At 37.1% G+C, this 25,082-nt stretch overlaps 1 protein-coding gene across 1 annotated transcript; it reads right to left on the bottom strand.

Moving 5' to 3' along the window:
• Nucleotides 1-18,670: 18,670 nt before the first annotated feature.
• On the bottom strand, nucleotides 18,671-19,095 carry LOC113711026 (small ribosomal subunit protein eS24z-like). Its single transcript, XM_027234161.2, has one exon. The coding sequence runs from the start codon at nucleotides 19,090-19,092 to the stop codon at nucleotides 18,709-18,711; it is 384 nt and encodes a 127-aa protein (XP_027089962.1). The 5' UTR covers nucleotides 19,093-19,095; the 3' UTR covers nucleotides 18,671-18,708.
• Between the last annotated feature and the right edge of the window lie 5,987 nt (nucleotides 19,096-25,082).

Here is a 25,082-nt window from a genome sequence, read left to right on the forward strand (position 1 = left end):
GACTCGAGGGACAATGAAATGGCACGACTCAAATGAAAGGACACAAAGAAGACTAAGGCACGGATAGAAATGAAGGAAAGACACGACCCAAAAATAAAAGGAACAACTCTCTTTTTTTTTTTTTTTTTTAGAAACACAATCTGCCTTGCTTGTTTAGTAGGTTCGGATGTGCAACTAAGGGAAGAAATGATGGCGATTAACTCCCTATAATGTAGGAAGGATGGCCGACTAGAAAGGGTAAGGGAAAGGTTAAGGCAACCCCTAAAAGTAGGAATAAGTAGTGGCAAAAATGTAGGGGAAAGAAATCCCTAAAAAGTAGGAATAAGTAGTGGCGAAAATGTAGGGGAAAGAAATCCCTAAAAATAGGGTAAGGGTGGCGGCTGGAATGGACAATCAACAAGGTGACACTAACAACCCTTCTTAGGCTCCCCCCAACGGGTTACCCAAGATTCTCCCAAGAAATTAACTCCAAAGCCACGCCACCCTTTTACTACCACAAAGGAGTGCAAATAATTTTAATTTTTTTTTTTGGATTAAGAATCCGGACCACTATGTAACACTTCAAATGGTTGGCAATAAATCTGGCCGAACAAGTGTTTTGCTTGTTTTTTTTTTTTTTTGTTTTCACTTGTGTATGGCCGACAAAAGGCAAGCCAAATCAGATTTCATGCAAGTCAGCTTCAGCTAAAGGAATCAAAACAGGTAACGCACTTGCCAATTCACACCAACTACCAATTCGGGTATGGCAGCAAAAATATATTTTTTTTTTACATTGCTGGGTAGTGCACACGACTCAAACTCACAACTGCTAACAAGGTAGACCACAACTAACAACAAAAAACGGAGGACGTAACCTGGACAGGCTACTACTCACGGCACTTCAATTGGTTGGCAATAAAATTTCTGGAATTTGGCTTGGCCGACACAATTATGTTGCTTGCTGTTTTTTTTTTTTTTTTTAAACAACAAAGTGAGATAATGGATGGCTATAGTTTTTCTTCTCTTGAGGCTTGGCTGGCCGCAATTGATTGTGTATGGCCAGCAAAGGGTAGCAAATCAGATTCCATGCATGACAAAGTAAAACCTGTCGGACTGCATGCACTACTAAGGAAAACCCAATAAGATTTCATGCACTTGCCAAATTACACCAATTACCCTTTGGAATTGTTTCCAAACTCACGACTATCAAGATGGTTTCACTTCCTAATCAATGGTGCATACCCAAAACAGCTCACAGCTCACGGACGGCAAGGATAAACAAATTCTGGACAGCCCACAAGTCACGAATGGCAAGGATACAAAATCTGGACAGCAAGGGAAAACAACGGTGTGGCAGCCGTTCTTGTTCTCTTCTCGTTCTTTTCTGTTTTTTTTTTTTTTTTTTTTTTGACCCAAAGCTCTAAACCCTAATGACTCTCACGGACACACCACAAGTTGTGGCAGCCGCCCACACACAACATGCACGCTGGACAGATCCGGATGCAAGACAACCAAACGATAGACAAAAACAGAATTTTCAACTCATGACTAAGAGGAAGCAATTGCGGACTGCCTCAACAGATTGTGGCTATTTTTGGATAGCAATTGTGACCCTCAAACTCGACAACAACTTCACACTTGATGCGGACAGATTCAAAACCAAAAGGGCAGACTTAGATACGACACAAAGACGAGACAACGACACAAACAATGGAGCAACAAAACAGAAATTTCAACTCGAACACAAGACAAAACAAATGCGACAAAGCTTGGACAGATTAGAAACACGTGAACAGAATTTTTTTTTTTCGACTCCCAATGAGACAAAACCGATGCGGACAGATTGAAGACTCAAAGACAAGAACAGAAACGACTCCAAACGAAAAAGGAAAACAACGACACAAATAAGAGAAACAAGGGATATACGTGATACCTTCAACTAGCTCTGATGCCAGCTAATACGAACGGCACCAACCATGTGATGCAACCCGTACAAAAGACTTGGATCTAGAAGGCAGGGACTCACGTTGAAGACGACGAACGCAGCGGATCACCTAAACCCGTTGATCACGTGGTCAACGAACCTCGGTATTGTAGAAGACGCCACAATCTAGCGCGGTCCTAGATTGATAAGTCAATTGAATACCTAAGATACAAATCTAAGATATTCAAGGTGCTTCAATGAAGCTTGAGAGAACTCTCAATGTAATTTTTATTAATCGTCAAAAACTCCATGTAAACAACGACTTAAGGCTATTTGTAGCCGTAACTAAAAACCTAACAAAGCTTGTAAACAGTTGAAGGAAAGCGCGGCCCACACTTGGGCTTCCCTTTGGGCCGCCACTAGCCCAAAAGCGAGGCCCCCTTAACAGCTCAGCGTAGGGACAACAAAGGTGGCCCACATGGCCTATCCTATGGCCAAATTTATTCCTAGCAAATAAAATAGAAAAGTAGAAAATAAACTACTAACTATTACAAAAAGATTCAATCTCTTGCAGCCTAAAACATGGCCCATAAGCGGCCCATATTTCGTGTCACTTGTGATGGCTAAAGAGATGGTTTGATGGATTATATCTTGAGTTGTGGTTGAATTGATGAACTTTTATTATTTTTGGGGATTTTTTCTGTTTTAATATGAGTATGATTATGTGATAATGTATGATGATTGGAAATGATGTTTAATGATTCTAGAAGGTGGAAAAAGTGGAAGATTGCAAGTAAATTCTGTTTTGGAAGAAATCTGGAAAATTAGGGTTCTTGGTTCTTCATTCTGTCCGAAATTTTTGGTCATATATAGAGGCCGAATTGGCCTTAGCTCAAAACATTAAAGTTGTAGGGAATGATATTTTAGAGGTGCCTACAAAATTTCAGGTCAATCGGAGTAGCGTAGAGTGAGAAAAGTTGAAATTACTATTGCTGTTCTGGTTTTACCCGAAATTGGGATTTGCGACTGTAATTGGTTGTTTTGGCTAGAATTGCTTCCGAATTGGTTGTTGAGGTCTTCTGATGAAATTTATCCCTGTTTCTTATCTTTCAGATGGTTTTGGAATTTCTAGATTTGGACATGGAGAGCATGAGTTATGATGTTTCCGCTAGAATGCGTTCTGTGAATCTATTTTTGTGATTCTGGTGTAGTATCTTGCATTTTTGACCTGGTTACACTCGAAACTGGGTTGAGTGACCTTCTGTAATATTGTATCCCTATCTCTTAGCTTCGAAAAGGTGGGTCTTGTACATTCATCCGACCATCGTAGTGCCTTTGGTACCATTACCGCAAAATGACGTCAAAACTGTTTTTTCTGGTTTTGAGCTTAACTTTCATTTCCGGACATTTCCCTAGCTTGACTTGTCTTTGTACTACTTGGATTTTGCTGAATGGCTATTGGATGAACTTGTTGTTGTGTGTGTACCTTTGGGTTGGAATGAGGAAATCATGAAGCCATGACGGCTGGAAAAGTAAGCAAATTTAGAGGAAGTGCTGTCCGAACTTTTAAAGGATTTGTTTGCATTGAGTTTGTGATCTAAGAGTTGGGTTTGAGCAAGGCAATGATACATGATGGATGATTTGTAAGCCATTGAGGTGAGTGACCTCAAACTATTTCTAAAGTTATTTATGAACCGTTTTCTGCATTATTTACTTTTAAACTGTTTCCAAAGTTACTTTTGAACTGTTTTCTTGCATATCATGCGTGCTTACATGTGAGTGTTCCTTGTTTGCTATATTTCCTTGACTTATTGGCTTGTTGTTATTGATTGATAATGTGTTAAGTGCTTTCAATGATTGTTAAAACAAGTTTTCTAGGCGAGTGTGTACTTTATCGCACTCGACCTAAATAAATATGAAATTTTCAATGATTAATGATTAAATGCTAGTTGCGCATGAATGTAAGCCGTTTGGCTGAATTGGGCCCTGCCCTTCGTTACCGATCGACTCGAGCCAGAAGCGGACTCGGTCGGGCGATATGGTGACCCTGGGTGAATTTGGTATACTCGAGTATTACCTTGTAGTCCGGCTACGTCCGGATGGGTGGAGACCGGCCAACGTCCGAAAAAAAAAGGATGAACGAATAAAAAGATGAACGAGGGATTATTTATAAAAAATTGAACGTATCCTTTTCATGAATGTTACTATCGCTTTCCATTGTACATGTTTCTTGAATTATTGATACTCCATATTTAATGTTTTGTAAATGCTGTAATCGTTTCTGGACTTATCATTTGATTTATGACATCATTGAAAAGAAATATTGTTAAACCGATTTGATTACTGATTTTCTGGTTACTCGCTGAGCTTCTAGCTCACCCCAAAAATATTTTATTCCCCTCCACAGGGCTCAAGGCGAAGGCAGGACTTGTTGTGCTTATTCACGTGAATGGATGGCCTTTATGTTGTACAATTTGGATTTGGAATCATTTTGTGTATAGTTGGGAATTGTTTCCGCTGCATTTGTGACATGTAATTATTGGAGACTTGGATGTATATTTGTGGACCATGTGATGTATGTTTGAGGTTTATTCTTGTAATTCATTTGAGGACTTTAGTGAACGACTGAGTCCCGGCGAGAGTTGGGCAGGCGGCCCGCCGAACCCTCTGGTTCGCCTTAGGGGGAGGTGGGGTCGTCACAGTTGGTATCAGAGCTTAGGCTTCAGATCTCTGTAGTATATCCTAGGGTTGAAGTTTAGGATGCCGGACTGTCGGTTTGGTTTGAAATATTAGTGATTCTTGCGGGATGTCTTGATTTGATTGGTATAAGATGGAATGTCGAGGACGACATTCTTTTAAGGAGGGGAGATTGTGACGCCCCGAAAAGTATAAGTGTGAGAACCCGAAAATTTTCTAATTTTCTAGGGTTTATTTTTTAAACGCCTGCCTTTTCTACATTTTCTTGATTAGAAAATTTCCCTAGATAAAGTTTTTGAGCAAAAATAGTTTTAAAATAATTTTTCTAGTATTGGTTAGTTTTTGAGTAATTAAAAACGTGTTTTGAACGTGGGACCCGCAAGTGCGGTAAATGCATTATATTTTTGACAACTTGTTGGAATTTTGTATTAAGTGATATTATTTTACAAAGTGTTAAGATATTTGTATTGGAGAGACAAAAGGATAGAGTTGCATTACAAAGCGTGACAAGTGTCACTTTCCTATTCAACCTTGACTTTGACCATTATTTCCTACCTTTACTAATACTCAATTTTGACCCAAAAATCACCCAAATTTCTGCAAGCTTGGCCGAACCTCTTGGAGCAAAAATACAAGAAGAAAGCCTTCAACTCCAACTCCATTTCTTGCTCAATCTTGTGAATCAACCGTTAAACTTTCGAATTCCTCCACAAAAGTCACTTGTTTAGGAAGATTGAAGGTAGTGGTGGAGTGATTAGAGAAGGCAAAGGACTAAGTCATCACCTTTCTTGATATTTGAAGGTATCATGTCTAGCCATCCTTTCTTTGTTCTTGATTATGCTAAATTAGAGACTTGTGATGGCTAAAGAGATGGTTTGATGGATTATATCTTGAGTTGTTGTTGAATTGATGAACTTTTATTATTTTTGGGGATTTTTTTCTGTTTTAATATGAGTATGATTATGTGGTTATGTATGATGATTGGAAATGATGTTTAATGATTCTAGAAGGTGGAAAAAGTGGAAGATTGCAAGTAAATTCTGTTTTGGAAGAAATCTGGAAAATTAGGGTTCTTGGTTCTTCATTCTGTCCGAAATTTTTGGTCCTAGATAGAGGCCGAATTGTCCTAATCTCAAAACATGAAAGTTGTAGGGAATGATATTTTAGAGGTGTCTACAAAATTTCAGGTCAATCGGAGTAGCGTAGAGTGAGAAATGTTGAAAGTACTATTGCTGTTCTGGTTTTACCCGAAATTGGGATTTGCGACTGTAATTGGTTGTTTTGGCTAGAATTGCTTCCGAATTGGTTGTTGAGGTCTTCTGATGAAATTTAGACCTATTTCTTATCTTTCATCTGGTTTTGGAATTTCTGGATTTGGACTTGGAGAGCCTGACTTATGATGTTTCCGCTAGAATTCGTTCTGTGAATCTATTTTTGTGATTCTGGTGTAGTATCTTGCAGTTTTTACCTGGTTACACTCGAAACTGGGTTGAGTGACCTTCTGCAATATTGTAGACCTATCTCTTAGCTTAGAAACGGTGGGTCTTTCACCTTCATCCGACCATCGTAGTGCCTTTGGTACCATTACCGCAAAATGACGTCAAAACTGTTTTTTCTGGTTTTGAGCTTAACTTTCATTTCCGGACATTTCCCTAGCTTGACTTGTCTTTGTACTACTTGGAGTTTGCTGAATGGCTATTGGATGAACTTGTTGTTGTGTGTGTACCTTTGGGTTGGAATGAGGAAATCATGAAGCCATGACGGCTGGAAAAGTAAGCAAATTTAAGGGAAGTGCTGTCCGAACTTTTAAAGGATTTGTTTGCATTGAGTTTGTGATCTAAGACTTGGGTTTGAGCAAGGCAATGATACATGATGGATGATTTGTAAGCCATTGAGGTGAGTGACCTCAAACTATTTCTAAAGTTATTTATGAACCGTTTTCTGCATTATTTACTTTTAAACTGTTTCCAAAGTTACTTTTGAACTGTTTTCTTGCATATCATGCGTGCTTACATGTGAGTGTTCCTTGTTTGCTATATTTCCTTGACTTATTGGCTTGTTGTTATTGATTGATAATGTGTTAAGTGCTTTCAATGATTGTTAAAACAAGTTTTCTAGGCGAGTGTGTACTTTATCGCACTCGACCTAAATAAATATGAAATTTTCAATGATTAATGATTAAATGCTAGTTGCGCATGAATGTAAGCCGTTTGGCTGAATTGGGCCCTGCCCTTCGTTACCGATCGACTCGAGCCAGAAGCGGACTCGGTCGGGCGATATGGTGACCCTGGGTGAATTTGGTATACTCGAGTATTACCTTGTAGTCCGGCTACGTCCGAATGGGTGGAGACCGGCCAACGTCCGAAAAAAAAAGGATGAACGAATAAAAAGATGAACGAGGGATTATTTATAAAAAAATGAACGTATCCTTTTCATGAATGTTACTATCGCTTTCCATTGTACATGTTTCTTGAATTATTGATACTCCATATTTAATGTTTTGTAAATGCTGTAATCGTTTCTGGACTTATCATTTGATTTATGACATCATTGAAAAGAAATATTGTTAAACCGATTTGATTACTGATTTTCTGGTTACTCGCTGAGCTTCTAGCTCACCCCAAAAATATTTTATTCCCCTCCACAGGGCTCAAGGCGAAGGCAGGACTTGTTGTGCTTATTCACATGAATGGATGGCCTTTATGTTGTACAATTTGGATTTGGAATCATTTTATGTATAGTTGGGAATTGTTTCCGCTGCATTTGTGACATGTAATTATTGGAGACTTGGATGTATATTTGTGGACCATGTGATGTATGTTTGAGGTTTATTCTTGTAATTCATTTGAGGACTTTAGTGAACGACTGAGTCCCGGCGAGAGCTGGGCAGGCGGCCCGCCGAATCCTCTGGTTCGCCTTAGGGGGAGGTGGGGTCGTCACAGTAAACAAGAATTTGAAGAAGATCATTCGCAAAATGACTGAAAAGCATCGTGACTGGCTTGAAAAGCTCCCTTATGCACTAATGGCATATCGGACTTCTATCCAAACATCAACTGGGGCAACACCCTACTCGCTCATGTATGGAATGGAAGCTGTGCTACCTGCCGAGGTCGAAATCCCTTCATTGCATATTCTAATGGAGACCGAGTTGGAAGAGGCTGATTGAATAAAGCAGCGTCATGAACAACTATCTTTGATTGATGAAAAATGGCTTAATGCTATTTGTCACGGCCAATGTTACCAAAAACGCATGGCCCGGGCCTACAACAAGAAGGTCCATTTGCGTACATTTGGGGAAGGCGACAAAGTGCTGAAACGGATTTTGCCAGTGCAAGATGAGGCCAAAGGCAAATTTGCTCCGAATTGGCAAGGGCCATTCATTGTTCAAAAGGTTTTACCTGGAGGAGCACTCATTTTGGCAGAAATGGATGGACAAACATTTCCTCAACCTATCAACTCGGACATGTGCAAGAAATTCTTCATTTGATTATGCAAAACTTCTTTTAGAAATTCGTGCGAATGATGAAATGCAAGTCAGGCCATCTTCTTTTCCATATGAAACATTCAATCCCTAGTCGTCCCTTTTGAGCTATCAGACTAATAATTTTCGTTTCGCAACCCCTGGGGATTGCAAACCCCACACTGGGGCAAATTTATTTTGAAAGAGAGAAATCGAAAAAAAAGAAAAGAAAGAAAGAAAAACCACACTGGGGCAAATTTAGTTTTCTAAAGAAAAATGTAAAAGTAAAGAAAATGCAATGAAAAATGCAAAGAGAGAAAATCCAATCAAACAGGGGCAAAATTTTCCTCAGTTTTCGTTCAAAATTGGAGATGATCTCAAAATGATGCAATCTCAGATTAGTTCACACTTTTCTTTAAAAATCTTTGCTTCCAAGCCTCAACTTTCTTGAAAACACCCCACCTGACTTCATTACAAAAGCCCAAAGTCCTGGCTTTCGTCACTTGCGGTATTTCTATTAGGGATTTCGCTAATCAACTGGCAAGTGATGTCCATAATGCCTTCGCCTAAGCTTATAAGGGAAGCGCATTTTACTGATGCCAGCAATCTTCAACTCACACTCCTGAGTCGATCATGGTCAAGCTTTTCCATTGTTCCTTGGTGAAAACCCGAAAGGGCACCTCAAAAAAATAAAAAATAAAAAGGGTGGGGGCAACCTTGGTGAAAACTCGAAAGGGCGCCAAGGTAGGGTTCTGCAATGAGCGAGCACGAGGAATAGCTGGTGACTTGGTTCATTTGGATTTCTTTTCGTTTTGTAACACTTCTGTCAATATTGGATTCCGGAACAAAGATATCCAGAGATTCGAATGTGACATCTGTTGGCCAAAAGCTGTGTCTCACTTTGAATAGATATTCTTTTGCAAATACATTCCTATGAAGCATACCTTGGATTCAGTCATCTTTTGGAAATGGTCGTGATTCAGCAGGGCCCGCTGCACAGATCTCATAATATGGCTAAAGGCATACCTGGTTAGTCTGGGAAAATCGGAAAAGCTTTGGAGTGAGAAATCCAACTAAATCAGATACCATAGCCAAAGTTGACAAAGGCATCAAAAGACTCATGTTTACACGATTCTCAAAGGGAACCGGATCAAATGATGGTGTCAATTTCCTTATTCTTTCCCTTTTGCAGAAAAATTTCACGCATAGATGAAAACAATCACATCTCGCACTGGGGTCGGTACCGGAAAGTTTTCCAGCAAACAAAGGCAGATCGGAAAAGTTGCAAGCAGGTTTGATCAAAGGCACAACAAAACGGTAAGTATACTGGAATTTTTCCCGATTTTAAAATTTCTTGTTTCGGGTCAGTCCCGATTTTAAATTTCTTTTCGGGTCAGTCCCGATTTTAAATTCTTGTTTCGGGTCAGTCCCAATTTTAAATTCCTGTCTCGGGTCAGTCCGGATTTTAAATTTCCTGTTTGGGTCAGTCCCGGTTTTAAATTTCTTGTTTCGGGTCAGTCCTGATTTTAAATTCCTGTCTCGGGTCAGTTCCGGTTTTAAATTTCTTTGTCTTGGGTCAGTCCCGATTTTAAATTTCTTGTTTCGCGTCAGTCCCGATTTTAAATTTTCCGTTCGGGTCAGTCCCGTTTAAATTTCCTGTCTCGGGTCAGTCCCAATTTTAAATTTCCTGTCTCGGGTCAGTCCCGATTTTAAGTTTCTTGTCTCGGATCAGTCCTGATTTTTAAATTTCCTGCCTCGAGTCAGTTCCGATTTTAAATTTCCTGTTTCGGGTCAGTCCCGATTTTAAATTTTCTGTCTCGGGTCAATCCCGATTTTAAATTTCTCGTTCGGGTCAGTCCCGTTTTAAATTTCTTGTCTGGGTCAGTCCCATTTCAAAATTTTGTCAAAGGGGTCAGTCCCCATTTCTAAAGCGTCCATCGTTCGAGACGTTCGCAACCAAATAACACAGGTGAGTATTTGGTTTCTACTTCTTTGTCTCAAGTTTTTCTAAAATTCAGACAAAGAGGGGCAAACTGTAGACACCAAATTTTTAAATAATTTTCATCCTATTTTTATTGTTGTTTTTAGTGATAATTCTTATCTATTGTTATTTGTTAATTTTATGATTTTATTTTTATGATTTTGGTTTTAGACTTTTAGCGTTTGTATAGCATTTTAGATTATTTTTATTATCGATTATTGTATTTTAGTTTTTATTTTGTATTCGTTTTAGCCCTTTTAGCTGTTTATTTTTATTGTAAGACTTTTTAGCATAAAATTTGTCAAAAGAGAAAATTATTCATTCAAAAAATATATGCTTTATTTCTTTTACTGTTTATTAAATGAGAAAAAAGAGAGAAAAAAAAAAAGAAGAAAAACAAAACCATCAGTCAAAATTAAATTTTTAGGGCATTCCATTTGTTTGAATCTTATTTTTATTCGACTTTTACTGCTTTATTTGTTAGAAAAAAAAAGAAGAGAAAAATATGGCTATTCCTGTATATGTGAATTGAGGTGAAGTTTATACCGTTTGTACAAAACTTTTCTTATTTCTTCTCTTGGGTTGCTGAAGTTTGCTTCTGTTTGTTCAACTCATAGAATTTGTTGCTATTCCTGGGTTGCATTGGTCCTTTCTCTTATTTTGGGTGTAGCATGGTGTAATGGGTGCGTAATGGACATGATGTCCTTACCAACAGAAAATTCTCTTCCACCAGAAATTAGCAAGGAAATTGTGGTTTTGATCTTCCTCATTTTTGTCTTTCGTACTTTGTTATGCTCGAACTAAGTAAAACTGCAATGTTTTGATTTGTGGTTTGGATTCATTTATCCATCTCATTGGAATGGCTTGATTGTATATAAGTTCGTTTGCTCATGACAAAAATGAAAGGAGTCAATTTTGTCACTTGAATAAGAAACCGAAAAAGCTGCAGAAGTTCTTGTTTTCTTCAAAAGTCAGCATGTTTTTTTTCAGATCATATTGTTCCATTTTTTGTTGTTCGAAAGCTGGTTAGATCTTTCCCCTACCTTTGTTTCAAGTCTTTGTGTGTTGTTTGAATGAGGGAGAATGCGTTGAGTCATCTTCATGAATGCTTTCTCGGCCAAGTGGGTAAGAAATTGCAGCAAACCTCGCATAAGCAAAGAAGACTTTCACTTGGCCGAATGTCTTGTTGCATGCATGGAAACGTTGTTAAGAATTCGTTCCTGGACCCCCTAAGCTTCACTTTGTTCCCTTATGGCCCAGAAACTTTGGAAAGTCAATCGATTTTGCCCCCCTTTAACATGCTATTTTCCCTTGGTTTACTTTCATGTGATTATTGAACAAAACATGCATGAGCTTTTGGGATGAATTGTTGAGGTTTCATAGCTTTTAAGAGATTTATGACTTTAATTTCGTTTGTTTTTAGCAAGATTTTGGGATCTTTGGTGTTTAATCCTAGCAAATTGATTTTCATTTGTTTTATGTGATTTTTATCATTTGATTGGGGGGTTTCACTCTAGGTCCTTAATGTTGTTTTTATTCCCTGTTAGGCTCTTAATTTTTATGGTAATAATAAATTAATCCTTTGAATCTTCTTTAATCCTTTAAACGGATTCTTGTTTGTTTTAATTGGATGAATAGGGGTTGTTTAACTCATTTTGAATGCTTTGTTTAGTCACTCAATTTTATTTTATTCCTTGAGATTTTGTTAATTAAAGTGATGCTTTGACCTTTTTCCTTTTATTTTTGGAGGGTAAATAAGTAATTTCACTCCATTAGGGCCCCAATTCAAGGGAGGTACACTCTATCCCTTATTTTTTACTTTATTTGACCCTATGTGTACTTATGTGACTCTATGTGTTTAATTGCATGCCTTTTGAATGTTTTCATTTTTATTTATTTATTTATTCTCTTTAATCGTCTTAATTTCGTATATTTATTTTAGTTCATTTTGATTGTTTAAAAGGCGTTTAAATGCCAAATTGTAATAGTTAGGTTTATTTTATTTATTTTCAGTTCCCCCCGTTTAGATTGTAGTAGGCCCCCCCTCAAATGTAATAGCTAGGGTTTTATTAGCTTTCTTTTTGCTTGTGTGATTTGCATGCTTACGTGCTATGTGTTACCGCTTTCTTAGGGTCTTGCATATAGATAGCATGATTATGTGTTATGTGTTTATGTGATATTATGTGTTTACTCGCTTTATTGTGTTTTTATGAGATTATAATTAACATGTGACGTTATCACACTAGTCCAACGCTAGTTGTGATCCATTTCTCGATACCACACTAGTCCAACGCTAGTTGTGGTTTCCTTGTTCGATTTCTCACTAGTCCAACGCTAGTGAGAAAGTAGAAACATGGGCTAGTCCAACGCTAGACCCTTAGGAGCCCTTCGCGCGTTAGATCATGATTGTGTGATAAAATCATTCCATCTCATGCATATTTTTCACTTTCTAGGGCCTTTTATCATTTGGTCTGATATTCCCCTTATACGTATATCCCTTATCCCTAAATACATACCCTTATGTATGGTACACAACATTAGAATTGCATTTCATTTTAGAATTAGGATTAGAGTAGTGCATTTGCTTGATTAGATTAGGGAATTACCCCTTGCGTATGGAATATGGACGAGTTTGGCTTTCTAGCCTTAGCACGCTCGTATTCCCTCTATTAAAGGGAACATCGAAAGTCACGAGTATAAGTTTCCCGCACCCATTATGATGCATTCCTTTAGGTCATACACATTGGTATATTATTATTTTCTTTACTTTTTCTTTCTTTCGAGTCTCATATTTTTGCATTATTCGTGACCTTTCCAAAGAATCCGCATTGGGCATCACAATTAATGTGATTGGCATCAATTGAGCTTTGAAGAGAAATTTTGACCCCCCGATACCCTCCTAGGTCTAGTGTTGCATTCATATAGTACATCCAAATGTGATAAATTTTTAGGTTAAGAATAAAAAAATCTTTGACTAAATCACGCAACTAGCCTTGGTTAGGTCGAAAGGGTGCCTTGGATTTTTATCCTTGCCTTCCCTTTCTTCAAATATGACTCCCGAACCTTTTTCTTTGATTCACGTAGACTTGGAGTCGTTCAAAAAGGGTTTTTCTATTTTTTCTTTAAAAAATTAATCTTTAGGTGACTTGGTACACCTTAACTCAATACCGAGTGGCGACTCCGATTTTTATTTCAAAAACCCTTTTTTAAACTATAATTTGGGCCCAAATCGTCGCATTACAAGTCCCATTTAGACCCTTTTTCTTTATTTAAAAAAAAACTCATTTTTTCCAAAAAGTCAAGAATCTATTTTTCTAAACTCTTTTATTTCTTTTTTTAAAAATGGGGCGTGACAAGAATTATATAATTTTTATTATGTACTAGTTTTGATTGCAAATATAATTCTATTTCATGTTTGGACATGGAAGATTTTTTATTAGCATTAAGAATAATTGTTGTTCTTTTTCATGCAATGAAATTCTTTATAGGAATGGTCCCATGACAAATAGTTTGTCTACTCTAGGCATGTCAAGTCCAATCTTAGTAATCAAAAATAAGAAATAAAAGATAGAAGATGTCAAAACATCTTACCTTTGGCATTGTAGAATAGGTCATATCAACAAGAAGAGTATAAATAAGTTACATAAAGGCACATATTTAGACTCATTTGACTATGAATCTTATGAGACTTGTGAGTTTTGTTTAATGGATAAGAAAACCAAATCGCCTTTTGCAGGCAAAACTAAAAGAATAAAAGAATTACTAGAACTTATATATACACTGCAAGAAATTTGGTCATTAGTGACAATATTTCTCAGTGATGAAAAAAAATTGTTGCAGAATGGGGTCCTTTAACCACAATACAGCAAGTTGTCAAAATTGAGTCAAGGAAGCCAACAAATCAGTGACGACCTTGCATTTTCGTCACAATTCGATTCCCGCCAGGAGTCATGGAGAGAGCAGGAACTGCAATAGTGATGACTTTCTAAAAGTTGTCAGTATTAATAGTCCTTTCTTTGATAACTTTGCAATTGTTGTCACTGATAATAATGTATAGTCATTAATGACAACCTGGTCTTCTCACTATTTGATTCATTGCAAGAAAATTGGTCTTTAGTGACGGCTTGGATTTGTCGTCACAAATACAACATTCCTACCAATAAGATCCGGGAGGGTAGAGATATTGAGTAATACTTTAGTGACGACTTGATGAATGTCGTCACTATTGCTTTCTCTTTCCTTTGACAACTTTGCTATGTCGTGATTAAACCATTGTATCTTATTTACTGACAACTATCTGTTGTCATTATAATAGTGGATAGTCTTACTGATAATTATATGTCGTCACTGAAATGTTTTAAAATTTTTACAACTTTGGCAATGTATTACTATTATATTGGCTTATTTCTAACGAAACCTTTTGATTGTCCCACAATTTTGTGCCTCTTGATTTTTATGTAAATTTGGAAATTAAACGGGTTTTATTAAATAGGTCATATTATTCTGCTTGAATTAAATTAATTTGTAAAGGGAAATAAAAAGATATTTATAGTTAACTTCCCAATACTTGGTAATTGTCAACCTTCAAGAGTTTCTAAGTTGAACTAGTTATTAAAGTAGATAAGTTCTAAATTTTTTAGTTAACCAATTATGTATATTGATTTTATTCTATAATTTTTTATTCCATGGTAATAAGTGTGAAGTTTTATGTTTGAGTAATAGTAAATAAACTATTTTTTTAAAAAAATTTCCCACCTAATTGATTTTTTTTCTAATTTTTCTCTAATAGGGAATGGGAGGGATTCAAGAAACAAGAAGGAAAAAGTGGGAATTAGAACTCAAGACTTCTAAATTCAAACACTTTAACTTTAGGCTGTGAGGACTTGCAAAATTCCTTATATTTTTCTTAAAAATCCCCTTTTATTTGAAAAATATTACTTTATAATGGCCCTACTACTCAATCACCCCACAATAAGTGTAAATGAACATAGAATTAAGGGTTTTCCCTTTTGTTTTCAAGATAGTGCGAATTAGGGTTTTTACGCCTATCCGTAGTGTGACTATCCGGTACGGAGTGTGGATCAAATTTGGTGATTAAGAGTGAGTTTTGGATGATATTAAGTGTGTGATTAGAAGTGATAATAGTAAGTTAGTGAATTATAAGTTAAAACCCTAGTATACGCGATTTAAGGAAAATCGGCTCGAACCGACGGGTACCGTTTGTTACCGGGTAAACACACCACTTGACCCATACTTTATTACCTTAATCTTCTCATTTTATTTCAGCTAATTAACCCTCAAAATATCTCATACATCAGCCACAATATTTGACCAAGAGAAATGAGAGAAAATGCTAGAAAGAAAACAAGTGTCAAGGCATCTATGGAAGTTGGACTTTGACCAACTTGTTTTAACCTTCATAAAACAAAAATTTGACCAAAATTCCTTCATTTTTCACTCTTGCTTGGCCGACCCATAGAGAGGAGAGAAGAGAGAAAAACTTCACCTTGCACCTTAATTTCAAGCCTCAATCTCGAGTTTCAACCGATAATCTTGCAAATTCCTCCACAAAAGTTGATCTCTAAGGAAGTTTAAGGGTTTTGGTGGAGTGATTTGGGAAAGGGAAGGTCTTGGCAGCTTCTTTACATAGGGATTAAGGTGAATTTGGTAAGAAACTTCCCTCTACTTCTTATATGTGTAAACTAGAAGTTTAAAGTTGTAGTTTTGATGGATTTATGGGGAAAATTTCATGGGTTAAATGATATGTTGGGATGTTTAGCTAGGGTTTATATTTTCAGCTTTGATTATAGTTATCTACCTCTTAATTGATGTTATTGAGTTAGTAATTGGTGGGTTTGATGATAGAGCACTTGTTAGATATGATTTTCTAGAGTAAAGGTGCAAAAGCCAGAAATTGGAAACCAATCTGCCCTGTTCTGTCCGGTTCTGGTTGACCATGATGGAGGCCTAATTAGGCTTAGCACAAAACATAAAAATTGTAGAAAATGATATTTTATAGCTGCCTGTAAAATTTCAGCTCAATTATAATACTGTAGCATGTGAAAAGCCAAAAATACCCCTGCTGCCATAGGTAGAACTTGAGGGACAGTTTTGACATTTCACCAATTTGACCGCATCTGTTCACCCTGATGCGTACTGAATTAGCATTTGACCAAAACACAGAAGTTGTATTACTATGTTTTATCTTTCCAACGCCCTTGAAAACGCCTCAATCGGACTTCGGTAGCCTGAGTTATTGTCATTTAACCATAGTACAGTTAGCTAACCTATTTGTGCAATTCTGGTTTTGTACATTGAACTTTTGACCTAGCTACACTATGAACTGGACTGCGTGATCTTCATCAAAGTTGTAGTCCTTTATCTTAGCTTCAAAACGGTATAAATTTCATCCCAATCCGATAAGTGTAGCCTCAGTTGTGTCCGTTACGTAAAACAACGTCAAATCTGTCTTTTGTTTCTTGACTCAAACTTCATTTCCGCACATGTTCCTAGCTTGGTTTGGTACTTGTATGACTTTGAGCCTATTGAACTGCTATTGAAATGAGATTATTTTGTGTGTGATTTTGGGACTGATTGAGGAAACAAATGAAGCCATAAATGGCTGAAAAATAGGTAAATACAAAGGGCGTGCTGCCCAAATTTACGCTCGAGGGCTAGGTAGATATATTTGTGACTCGAGTAAGGCTTGAGAGCGAATACCACGCAAACCATCTAGGATATTTGCGTCTTCTTTTATCGAGATATATAAGTTAGAACTTGGCCGAACTTGTACCCTTGGGAAATGAAATAACGACTACTAGAAATACGTTTTCTCCATTTCTTCGACTCAAATGGTATTTCAAAGTATAATTGCTTCAAAGTTTCAAAGGTTTAAGAGCGAGCATGAAGTTTTCGGAATTTGATAAGTATCGTGAATACTACTTAAACGAGTTGCATTTTCTTGATTTTCTTGAAGCGAAACTCCTATGTTTCGAACTCTAGAGAGTTTTACATTTGCAAATGATATTTTATCGCAAATTTGGACTCCAACCAAGGAGTTGGACCTGAACGTGACTTTTGAGAGGCACTAGACCTTTGGTGAGTGCTTCCAAATACCTGATTGAACCAGACACTTGTTTTCAACACTTGACCAATGTGATTTAATGATATGTCATTTGTTTGATCGGGCAAGAGTGTACTTTATCGCACTTGCCCTAATATGAGATATACTTGTTTATTGTTGCAATGGATTTGATATATTTGTGTATATGGTGCGCATTTCCTGGAATTCCAGAAACCCTGTGGCGAGTTACTCGAGTCGAGCCGGCAAGGGCTTGGTCGATTGGATAACGAACCCTGGGTCTTTTGTTTTGTCGAGTGGAGTGATATCTCCTCGACTAATCGGTATACTCGAGTATTACCACCATTGTTTATTGAGGATTTTGGGCCCAATAGGGGTTTTGGATGGTGGACGGAGAGTAGTTTAAGTGGTGCTCTACTGGATTAGTTACTTACTTGAAAGTTGACGGAGTGTCAACTATTACTTGATCAAGCTCTGGTGATGCAATGGGAAGTTGGCTCCTGAGAGCCATCCGTATCCTTATACCTTGGACTGATTAGTACTTATCGTGTTATTGTTTCGTCTTAAAAGAAAAAACTTTACACTCGTTTATTTTGAGATTTGCTACTTGAAGTGTTATTGCCCACTTTTATGAACTTTTCATGCTCATTACTTTGCTATATTGACACTTGTATTAGTAAACAATGGTCGATTTGCTATTTGGAACCTTACTAGGCTTTTAGCTCATTCCACGTCATTTGTTTTCCTTACAGGGGGTACGAGCGAGGCGTGAGGTGTGTACAGACTAGCGTAGTCTAGTTGTTTTGACTTTTGAATTTGTACTCACGCTAGTACCCGACTAGGGTTGATTGTACTCGAATTGTAATCACTTTGAAGTATTTTGGTGTGTAGAAGCTTTGTATTTGGATTTGAGCATCAATGTATATATTAAGTTGAAGTGGATGTGTTATTTATTTTCTATGAATGTACGTTATTTTTCTTGAGCTATGAGTGAGTGAGTCCTGGCGAGAGATGGGCAGGCGGTCCGCCGAACCCTTTGGTTCGCCTTAGGAGAAGGTGGGGCCGTCACATGGGCACTATCAATGCCCCCTTGACATCTAATTGGTCTAATGTTGAAACTCGTCAAGTACAAACTCATTTTGATGAAAGCGGAATTAGTTGTGTAATATAAGTTAATTAATGAAATCAGGATTACTAATTACTACAATTCCTTGCAAATTTAATGTTGAGTTTTTAAAAGTCAGAGCTAATACATATTTCTCTTACAAATTAATACGTATACTATAACTTCATGCAAGTTTAACACATAACATTCATGATTCTTCAATATAAAACATCTAAAAAAATACACTACTATTAGGCAAAACTAACAAAATTTTCTCCTATTCTTTTTTTTAGTATTTTTCTAAAGTTAAAACTAAATATAGATTGAGATCAGGATTTGAACATGTGAATGTCTTTGCCTGGGAGTGAAAGTGCAAAGAAGTAGAAAAATTAAATCTAAAGGTTACAAATGACAAAACAAGATTGCCGCAAAAACATCACCACTTTCAGCAACTCAAGAATCCCTAAAACTCCTAAGAAATTTATTTCTTCTTTCCAGCTTTGGCAACGTCACCAGCCTTTGTCTTATTTACACCACAGATCTTTTTGGCTCTATTCTTTCTTTCTTTGAGTTGTTTCCTAGATTTCTCCACCTTTGTATCCAGGCCATTCCTGATAAGCCAGTACTTGGGTTCATATTTCTTCGCATTTTCAACAGAATCATATATCAATCCAAACCTAGTTGACTTGCCTCTCCCAAAATGCGTCCCAAATTTGAAGACAAAAATGGCATTCGAGTCCTTGAACTGAGCCTTGCAAACATTAGGTCGCCCCGGATGCAGAACATCGATCACGAATTGCTTCTTGGAAAGAAGCCGATTAGTCATAGACTTCCTGGTTCGAATAGTTACCACCTTGTCCGCCATTTTAATTGTGTTTCAATGTTGTCTGCCGCCGCAATGCCCCTCACCTATCGATTTTGCTACTCTTTGCTCTTGTTGAGGTTGCTGTTTCTTCTCTCTCAGTTTACAAAGTCAAAAATTAAATGTATATTGTCAAAAAAAAGACCTCTCTCTCCTTATTGGGCTACTAATTTTGATATCTCTCCTAAACGCATTTGCTGTAAAGTGGTAAATTTCTCTTTTCTTGCTCAATAATCAGTTTCCCTCAAATTTTATTAACCCAACATTCAATTTTTGGGTAAATTCTCTTCTTCTCCATCATTTGTCTAGTTTTCCTAAAGTTTCTTACCCTAGTTATGCTTTCTATAGCATTTTTGGGTAAATTTCTTTAGCATTGTGGGTTTCATTTGTGTGGTGGTGTAAAGAAAAAAAAGAAGGAGTGGTGTTGGTATGGTGGGCTGGATTATTGTGTACCAACAAGGGCAAAGAGGTTGAGAGTTGTGGGAAGGAGTTGACTAGGCAAAAAATCTAAAGAAGAGGAAAAAACCACACAAAATTGTTTAGCAGCTTTGCCTCACTGCTCTTTAAGTTAAATGTTTTATTCCCTTGGCTGCATTTTTGTTGTTTGGTGGGATATGTAATTAATCTTATCTTAAGTACTCTTTTTCTCTTTTTTCCCTGTTCTTGAGTGATGTTGGTTGTGCTTACTTTCTTTTGTTGTTAAGTTGGTTCTGAGGCTTCATGCACATTGTTTATGTCTTGATTTTACGTATCGTGTGACGGCCCCACTGTACCCTAAGGCGAACCAAAGGGTTCGCCGGACCGTCTGCCCAACTCTTGCCAGGACTACGGAGACGAAACATGCACTAGTAATTTAACTCGCAAGAGAAATCAAAGAAAATGAATTATTGAAGCTTAATAAATCATTCACACACTAAGGATATCATCACGAAGGTGTGACAGCCCCACCTCTCCCTAGGGCGAACCCTAGGGTATCAGCGGACTGCCTGCCCAACTCTCGCCGGAACTCAGTCGTTCAAAGTACTAATAACACAAATGAAACAGACGAGATATCTTCCAAGCAAGGGAATGAAACCCTGATTGAAACATAATCACTAATCCAACGTTCAGGCTTAGTATTTAGATAACTAATTGTCTACTACCACTCTACACTCAAAATTACATAGCAGAAGTCGAACTTACGGATACAAGCTTACCAGTCTGCTTAAACAAAAGTTACAACCTCAAAACACAAGTACAAGTAAAATAAAGCTAAGAAAGCTCTTGATCAAGTCCCTTCCCGATCTGTTAAGGAAAACAAAGGGAGTGGGGTGAGCTAAAACCCAGTAAGGTTCCAAATAAAGCAAATAAACACATAGCCACATAAGGTCACAAAATAACCAAATAAACACCGTACAGTAGAATAACAGTTTAATCACAGTTCAATTCAAGGATACGGGTGGCTTTCAAAAGCCAAAGATCCACTTGAGCTTGATCATAATTGCCTCCTGTTGACACTCCGTCAGCACTTGTATGCATAGTATATAGGGTCCGTAGAACACCACTTTCACCAATTTTCGTCCACCAATCAACCCCCTACCAGGCCCACACTCCATAAACAGTAGTTTGGTAATACTCGAGGATACCGATTTCCAGTGTACAGTAAACAGTCCTCAAGGTTTATCGGCCTTCTCGACCAAGCCCTTGCTGGCTCGATACAACCGACTCATCTATGAGGTTGGGTACCCAAACAGTAGCAGTAGTTGATGGGATATCGCCCAAACAACTCAATCACAGGCATTCATGGAGATATCACATCTCATAATAACATTATATAGAGCTCCAGTGTAAACAAGGGAGATCGAGTGTGATAAAGTACACACTCGCCCCCATTTTATCAAAACAGTGTTCGTTTAAACAGCAACAAATCAGGCATTTCAAGTATGCAAGTATATCACATAACAAGTGGTAGCAGGTAGTGGAACACTCACCTGACAAGCAAAGTAGTAATCAAACGTCAAGTGGCCTGGTTACGACCACCTTCGTTTCCCAATCTTAGGGCAACGAGTGAAATCGTTAACATTCAAGGTTCATTTCCACTCAAATGTAGGCTCATTAAGAGACCAAGTAAGTGGTTAAAGTCATACAATTTATCATGTAAAGTTGGCCCAAAATACAGTAAAAGTTCATGAGAAACAAGTTTAACAAGTACAAGAAACTTGGCCAAAAGAGAAGTTTCATTTGAGCTTAAGAGTTCTTCATGGGTTGAACAGTCTTGCCCAAGCAGTCTCAGTAAAACAGTCATAACTCACTGTAAAAAAGTCGGAATTAGGTGCCGTCAGTGGCGTTGGAAACTAGACTCAAAGGGCTTTCCAAGGTACCAAGCTCACACCGTGGTTCGTCCCCTATCAAAAACAGTAGCTCAGACAAGTTGGCTATTTTTCCAACCCTGGATCAGTCTTGACCTTATTCCAAACTATTCTAGTTCTAGGTGCTAACTTCATTGGTTTTGATCCAAATTCACCCAAATCATTCCTCAAATGTTTATATTAAAGAAGTCAAGTCACCTAGGACCATAGGAGTTCAAGGTGTAACACATAAACATGATTAAGGGAACCATAACAATCCAATAATGAAAGGAACCCGAAAACAGTCCATACTTTTCCATGTTTGTTCAACCTTCATCCTTGCATGATTTTAACTTAACCCACATACCAAGTGTTAAATTGTACTCAAAAGAGGTTTAAAACATGTTAAAATACCTCATAAACAACTATGAACAAAGTGCAAACATTTCATCAAACACTTGGTAGGCATGCTAACCCAACTCATGCAAACATTTCATCAAACACTTGGTAGACATGCCAACCCAACTCATCTACTACTTGTTTTGATCCAAGAGATCAACCTCAAATTCAAGCAAATCAACTTGTAGTTTGCCCAAAAGCTTAAGGCACATGTTAAAACACCATAAAATTATCTTTTAAAGTGTACTTACCTCTCTTGTAAGATGCTTGAACCACCAAGTCAACCCACCAAAATGAAGACTTCAAGCTTGAATCAAGCACCTATGTTGGAGTAAAATTTCTCACCAGTCCTAGATCTTTCTCCTTTGGTGTTTACTCTTACTCAACTAGGGTTGGAAGGCAAGACTATGGAGTTCTCTCTCTCCCTTACCAAGCCTCAAGAATTTCGACCATAAGGAGGAAGAAAAAGGCCAAGTCTAATTTAAATTTGTCTCTCAACTCTTAGTCAACAAGATACTTGACTAGGGTTTTGCCACACGGCCTCTTCTTGTCCACAATTTCTCTTCATTCTTTGACTAGTGATATTTCAACCCTTCCAAATATGCCAATACCTATTTAACCCCACCAACCTCTCACATAAAGTCCCTACCATAAATAAAAACCCCTTGGAAAAATGTAAGTGGTAGAAAAATGAAACTAACTCAAGAAAAAAACGTTTTACTTCAAATGAAAGGAAATGAAATGTAATGCATGGAAATTATTATAACACATAGGGAATATAAGGTAAGAGCATATTATAAGTGATCTAAGTCTTAGAATAAGGCATGTAAATAAGGAAAAATTGTGTTTTTAAGTGAGGGTCAATACAAGGGAATTGTTGTAATACATGTAAAATACAATGCTAGGGCATATAATCAATGGTTTAAATCTTAAGGCAAGGCATGTAGTTTAGAGAAATTATATTTTAAAGTGAGGGTTCTCACATTCTCTCCCCCTTAAAGAATTTCGTCCTCGAAATTCTCACTTTGATTACTGAATAGTTCAGGATATTTTGCGTGAAAGTCCTTTTTAACTCTCTCGAGTCCTGTGATCACATGCTTTAGTAAAAGACTTGCAATACAAAGCCATATTATGTAGAAATTGAGGTTCCAAAACTTTATTAGAACATGCATCAATTTACAAGTTTTATACTTGTATAACCCATCAAAATATAATACTTGCTTGTTCCAATCGAGGAGTAATCCTCATGTACTTACCAATCAATGTTGCAAAAGTCATTTAGAGCAGAAGATTATCACTTATAGTCAAACGTTTGGAGAAAGTAGAGAAGACGTTCAAAATACAGAGTTGTAAATTGTCTGACCTAAAATGATTTGAAGAACTCATTTTCCTTTCATTTAAGCCTCAATTCTATTCATAAACCAACCTTAAAATAGTTTACCAACTCCAATCCTAAAGTTGAGAATGTATGTAGGAATGACCCTAGAAAATTAGAAATTTTCCAGTTTTACGTGATCCTATTTGAAAATCATATCGCTAAATTCTTAGGTCCAAAATTTATAACCTTTATACCATTAGAAAATAGATTCAAATTGTTACAACTTTCTAGAAGGTACCATTGTAAAATCCTATCCACAAGTCAGTCAAATTCTAACCTAAATTCGTTGTTTCACCCAATAAAAGATAGAACAAGTATGCAATTTCAGTCAATTTTGAAAATAACAGATATTCAAGGGAATTGAGAACAATGTTGAAATTTTCACAGTTGATAGTACTCTGAATCTAGTTTTAAACACAATAAACAAAACTCAATTCTGATTTTCTTCATCAAGATACAACAGGTTTTCTAAAACTACCAAAGGTTCCCTGCGGACAAATTTTCAGCGGCACTTCCCTTGTGTTTACTAATTTTTTTTTCAGCCAATTCAAGGTTTCATTCTTCCCACAAAACAGCTTCAACTCAAGTATATATATACTAAGCCAACAATTCACTAAATCAAGCATGTGACCGTTACCTACTCAAGTTAGAAAATGAAACCCTGAGCTGAAATTCCTACTCACAAATTGGAATTTTCTTTAGGCAAGTCAAACTAGCATATAAAGCTAGATATTTCACATAGCAAAGCTACCAAACCATGGCCAATACTTAAGTATCATTATGGGCAGAAAATTACCATAAAACTGAAATTTCACAACACAACTTCAAACCATGAAATTTTTTTCATGAAACTACCGAAATTGAAACCCTAAACCACTAGTTTGCATATATTGGGGTAGAGGAAAGTTTATTGCCAAAGTTACCTTGTACCTTCAAGAAAGATGGAAGCTTAATGCTTTTCCTCCAAAATCTCTCCACTCATGCCACTACCAAAATCTATCTAGAGAGAAAATCATAATAGTGCAATGGCTAAATGTGAGAGCCCGTAATTTTTCCATTTTAGGGTTTTATTATATTCAATGGCTTGTTTTCTACACTTTCTGTATCCGAAAAATTTTCTAGATAATTTTTATGAGTAAATATAGTTTTTAGATGAGTTTTCTAGTATCAGTTAGGTTTTGAGAAATTAAGAACATATACCGGACGTGGGACCCGTTAAGGCGAAAAGTTCGGTAAAATTCGGCCAACTAGGGTAAGTTTTGGATACTGGAATTAATTTATCGGGTGTTAAGAGATACGTAGAGGTTGCAATTTGGATTGATGTGAGAGGGAACAAAGGGATAGAGATGCATTAATAGAGTGACAAGTGTCACTTGGACATTGGTGGCACTTTTTGACTACTATTCCCACTTTTACCATTTGGTTAAAATAACTCAAAATTGACCACAAATTCACTCAAAATTTGCTCTTCATAGCCGGCCCTCTCCTCCAAGAAAGAAAGAAAGAAAACTCTTCAAATTCTTGCCTCCATCTTGCTCAAATTCAACTAATCAACCACTTACTCTTACTTTTGTTCCATAGAAAACCTTAAGTGAGTGTTTGTGTGGGGTTTGGTGGAGTTGTTTGGAAAGCTAAGAAGACTTGTTGCTCTCTCTCTCTTGTTTCTAAGGTGAGTTGTGAAGAACCACTCTCCTCCCTTTATCGATGCTTAAATCATGCTTAGTGGTAGTATGAGATGCCAATTTATGGATTATTTCTTGATTTGTGGTTGAATTGATGAAGTTTTATAATTTTTGGGGATTTTTCTGTTTTAATATGAACATGATTGTGTGGCTATATATGATGATTGGAAATGATGTTTAAGCACTCTATGAGGTGGAAAATGTGGT

The sequence above is a fragment of the Coffea arabica genome, chromosome 10e (genome assembly GCF_036785885.1).
Source record: "Coffea arabica cultivar ET-39 chromosome 10e, Coffea Arabica ET-39 HiFi, whole genome shotgun sequence".
In the NCBI taxonomy this organism is placed as follows: domain Eukaryota; kingdom Viridiplantae; phylum Streptophyta; class Magnoliopsida; order Gentianales; family Rubiaceae; genus Coffea; species Coffea arabica.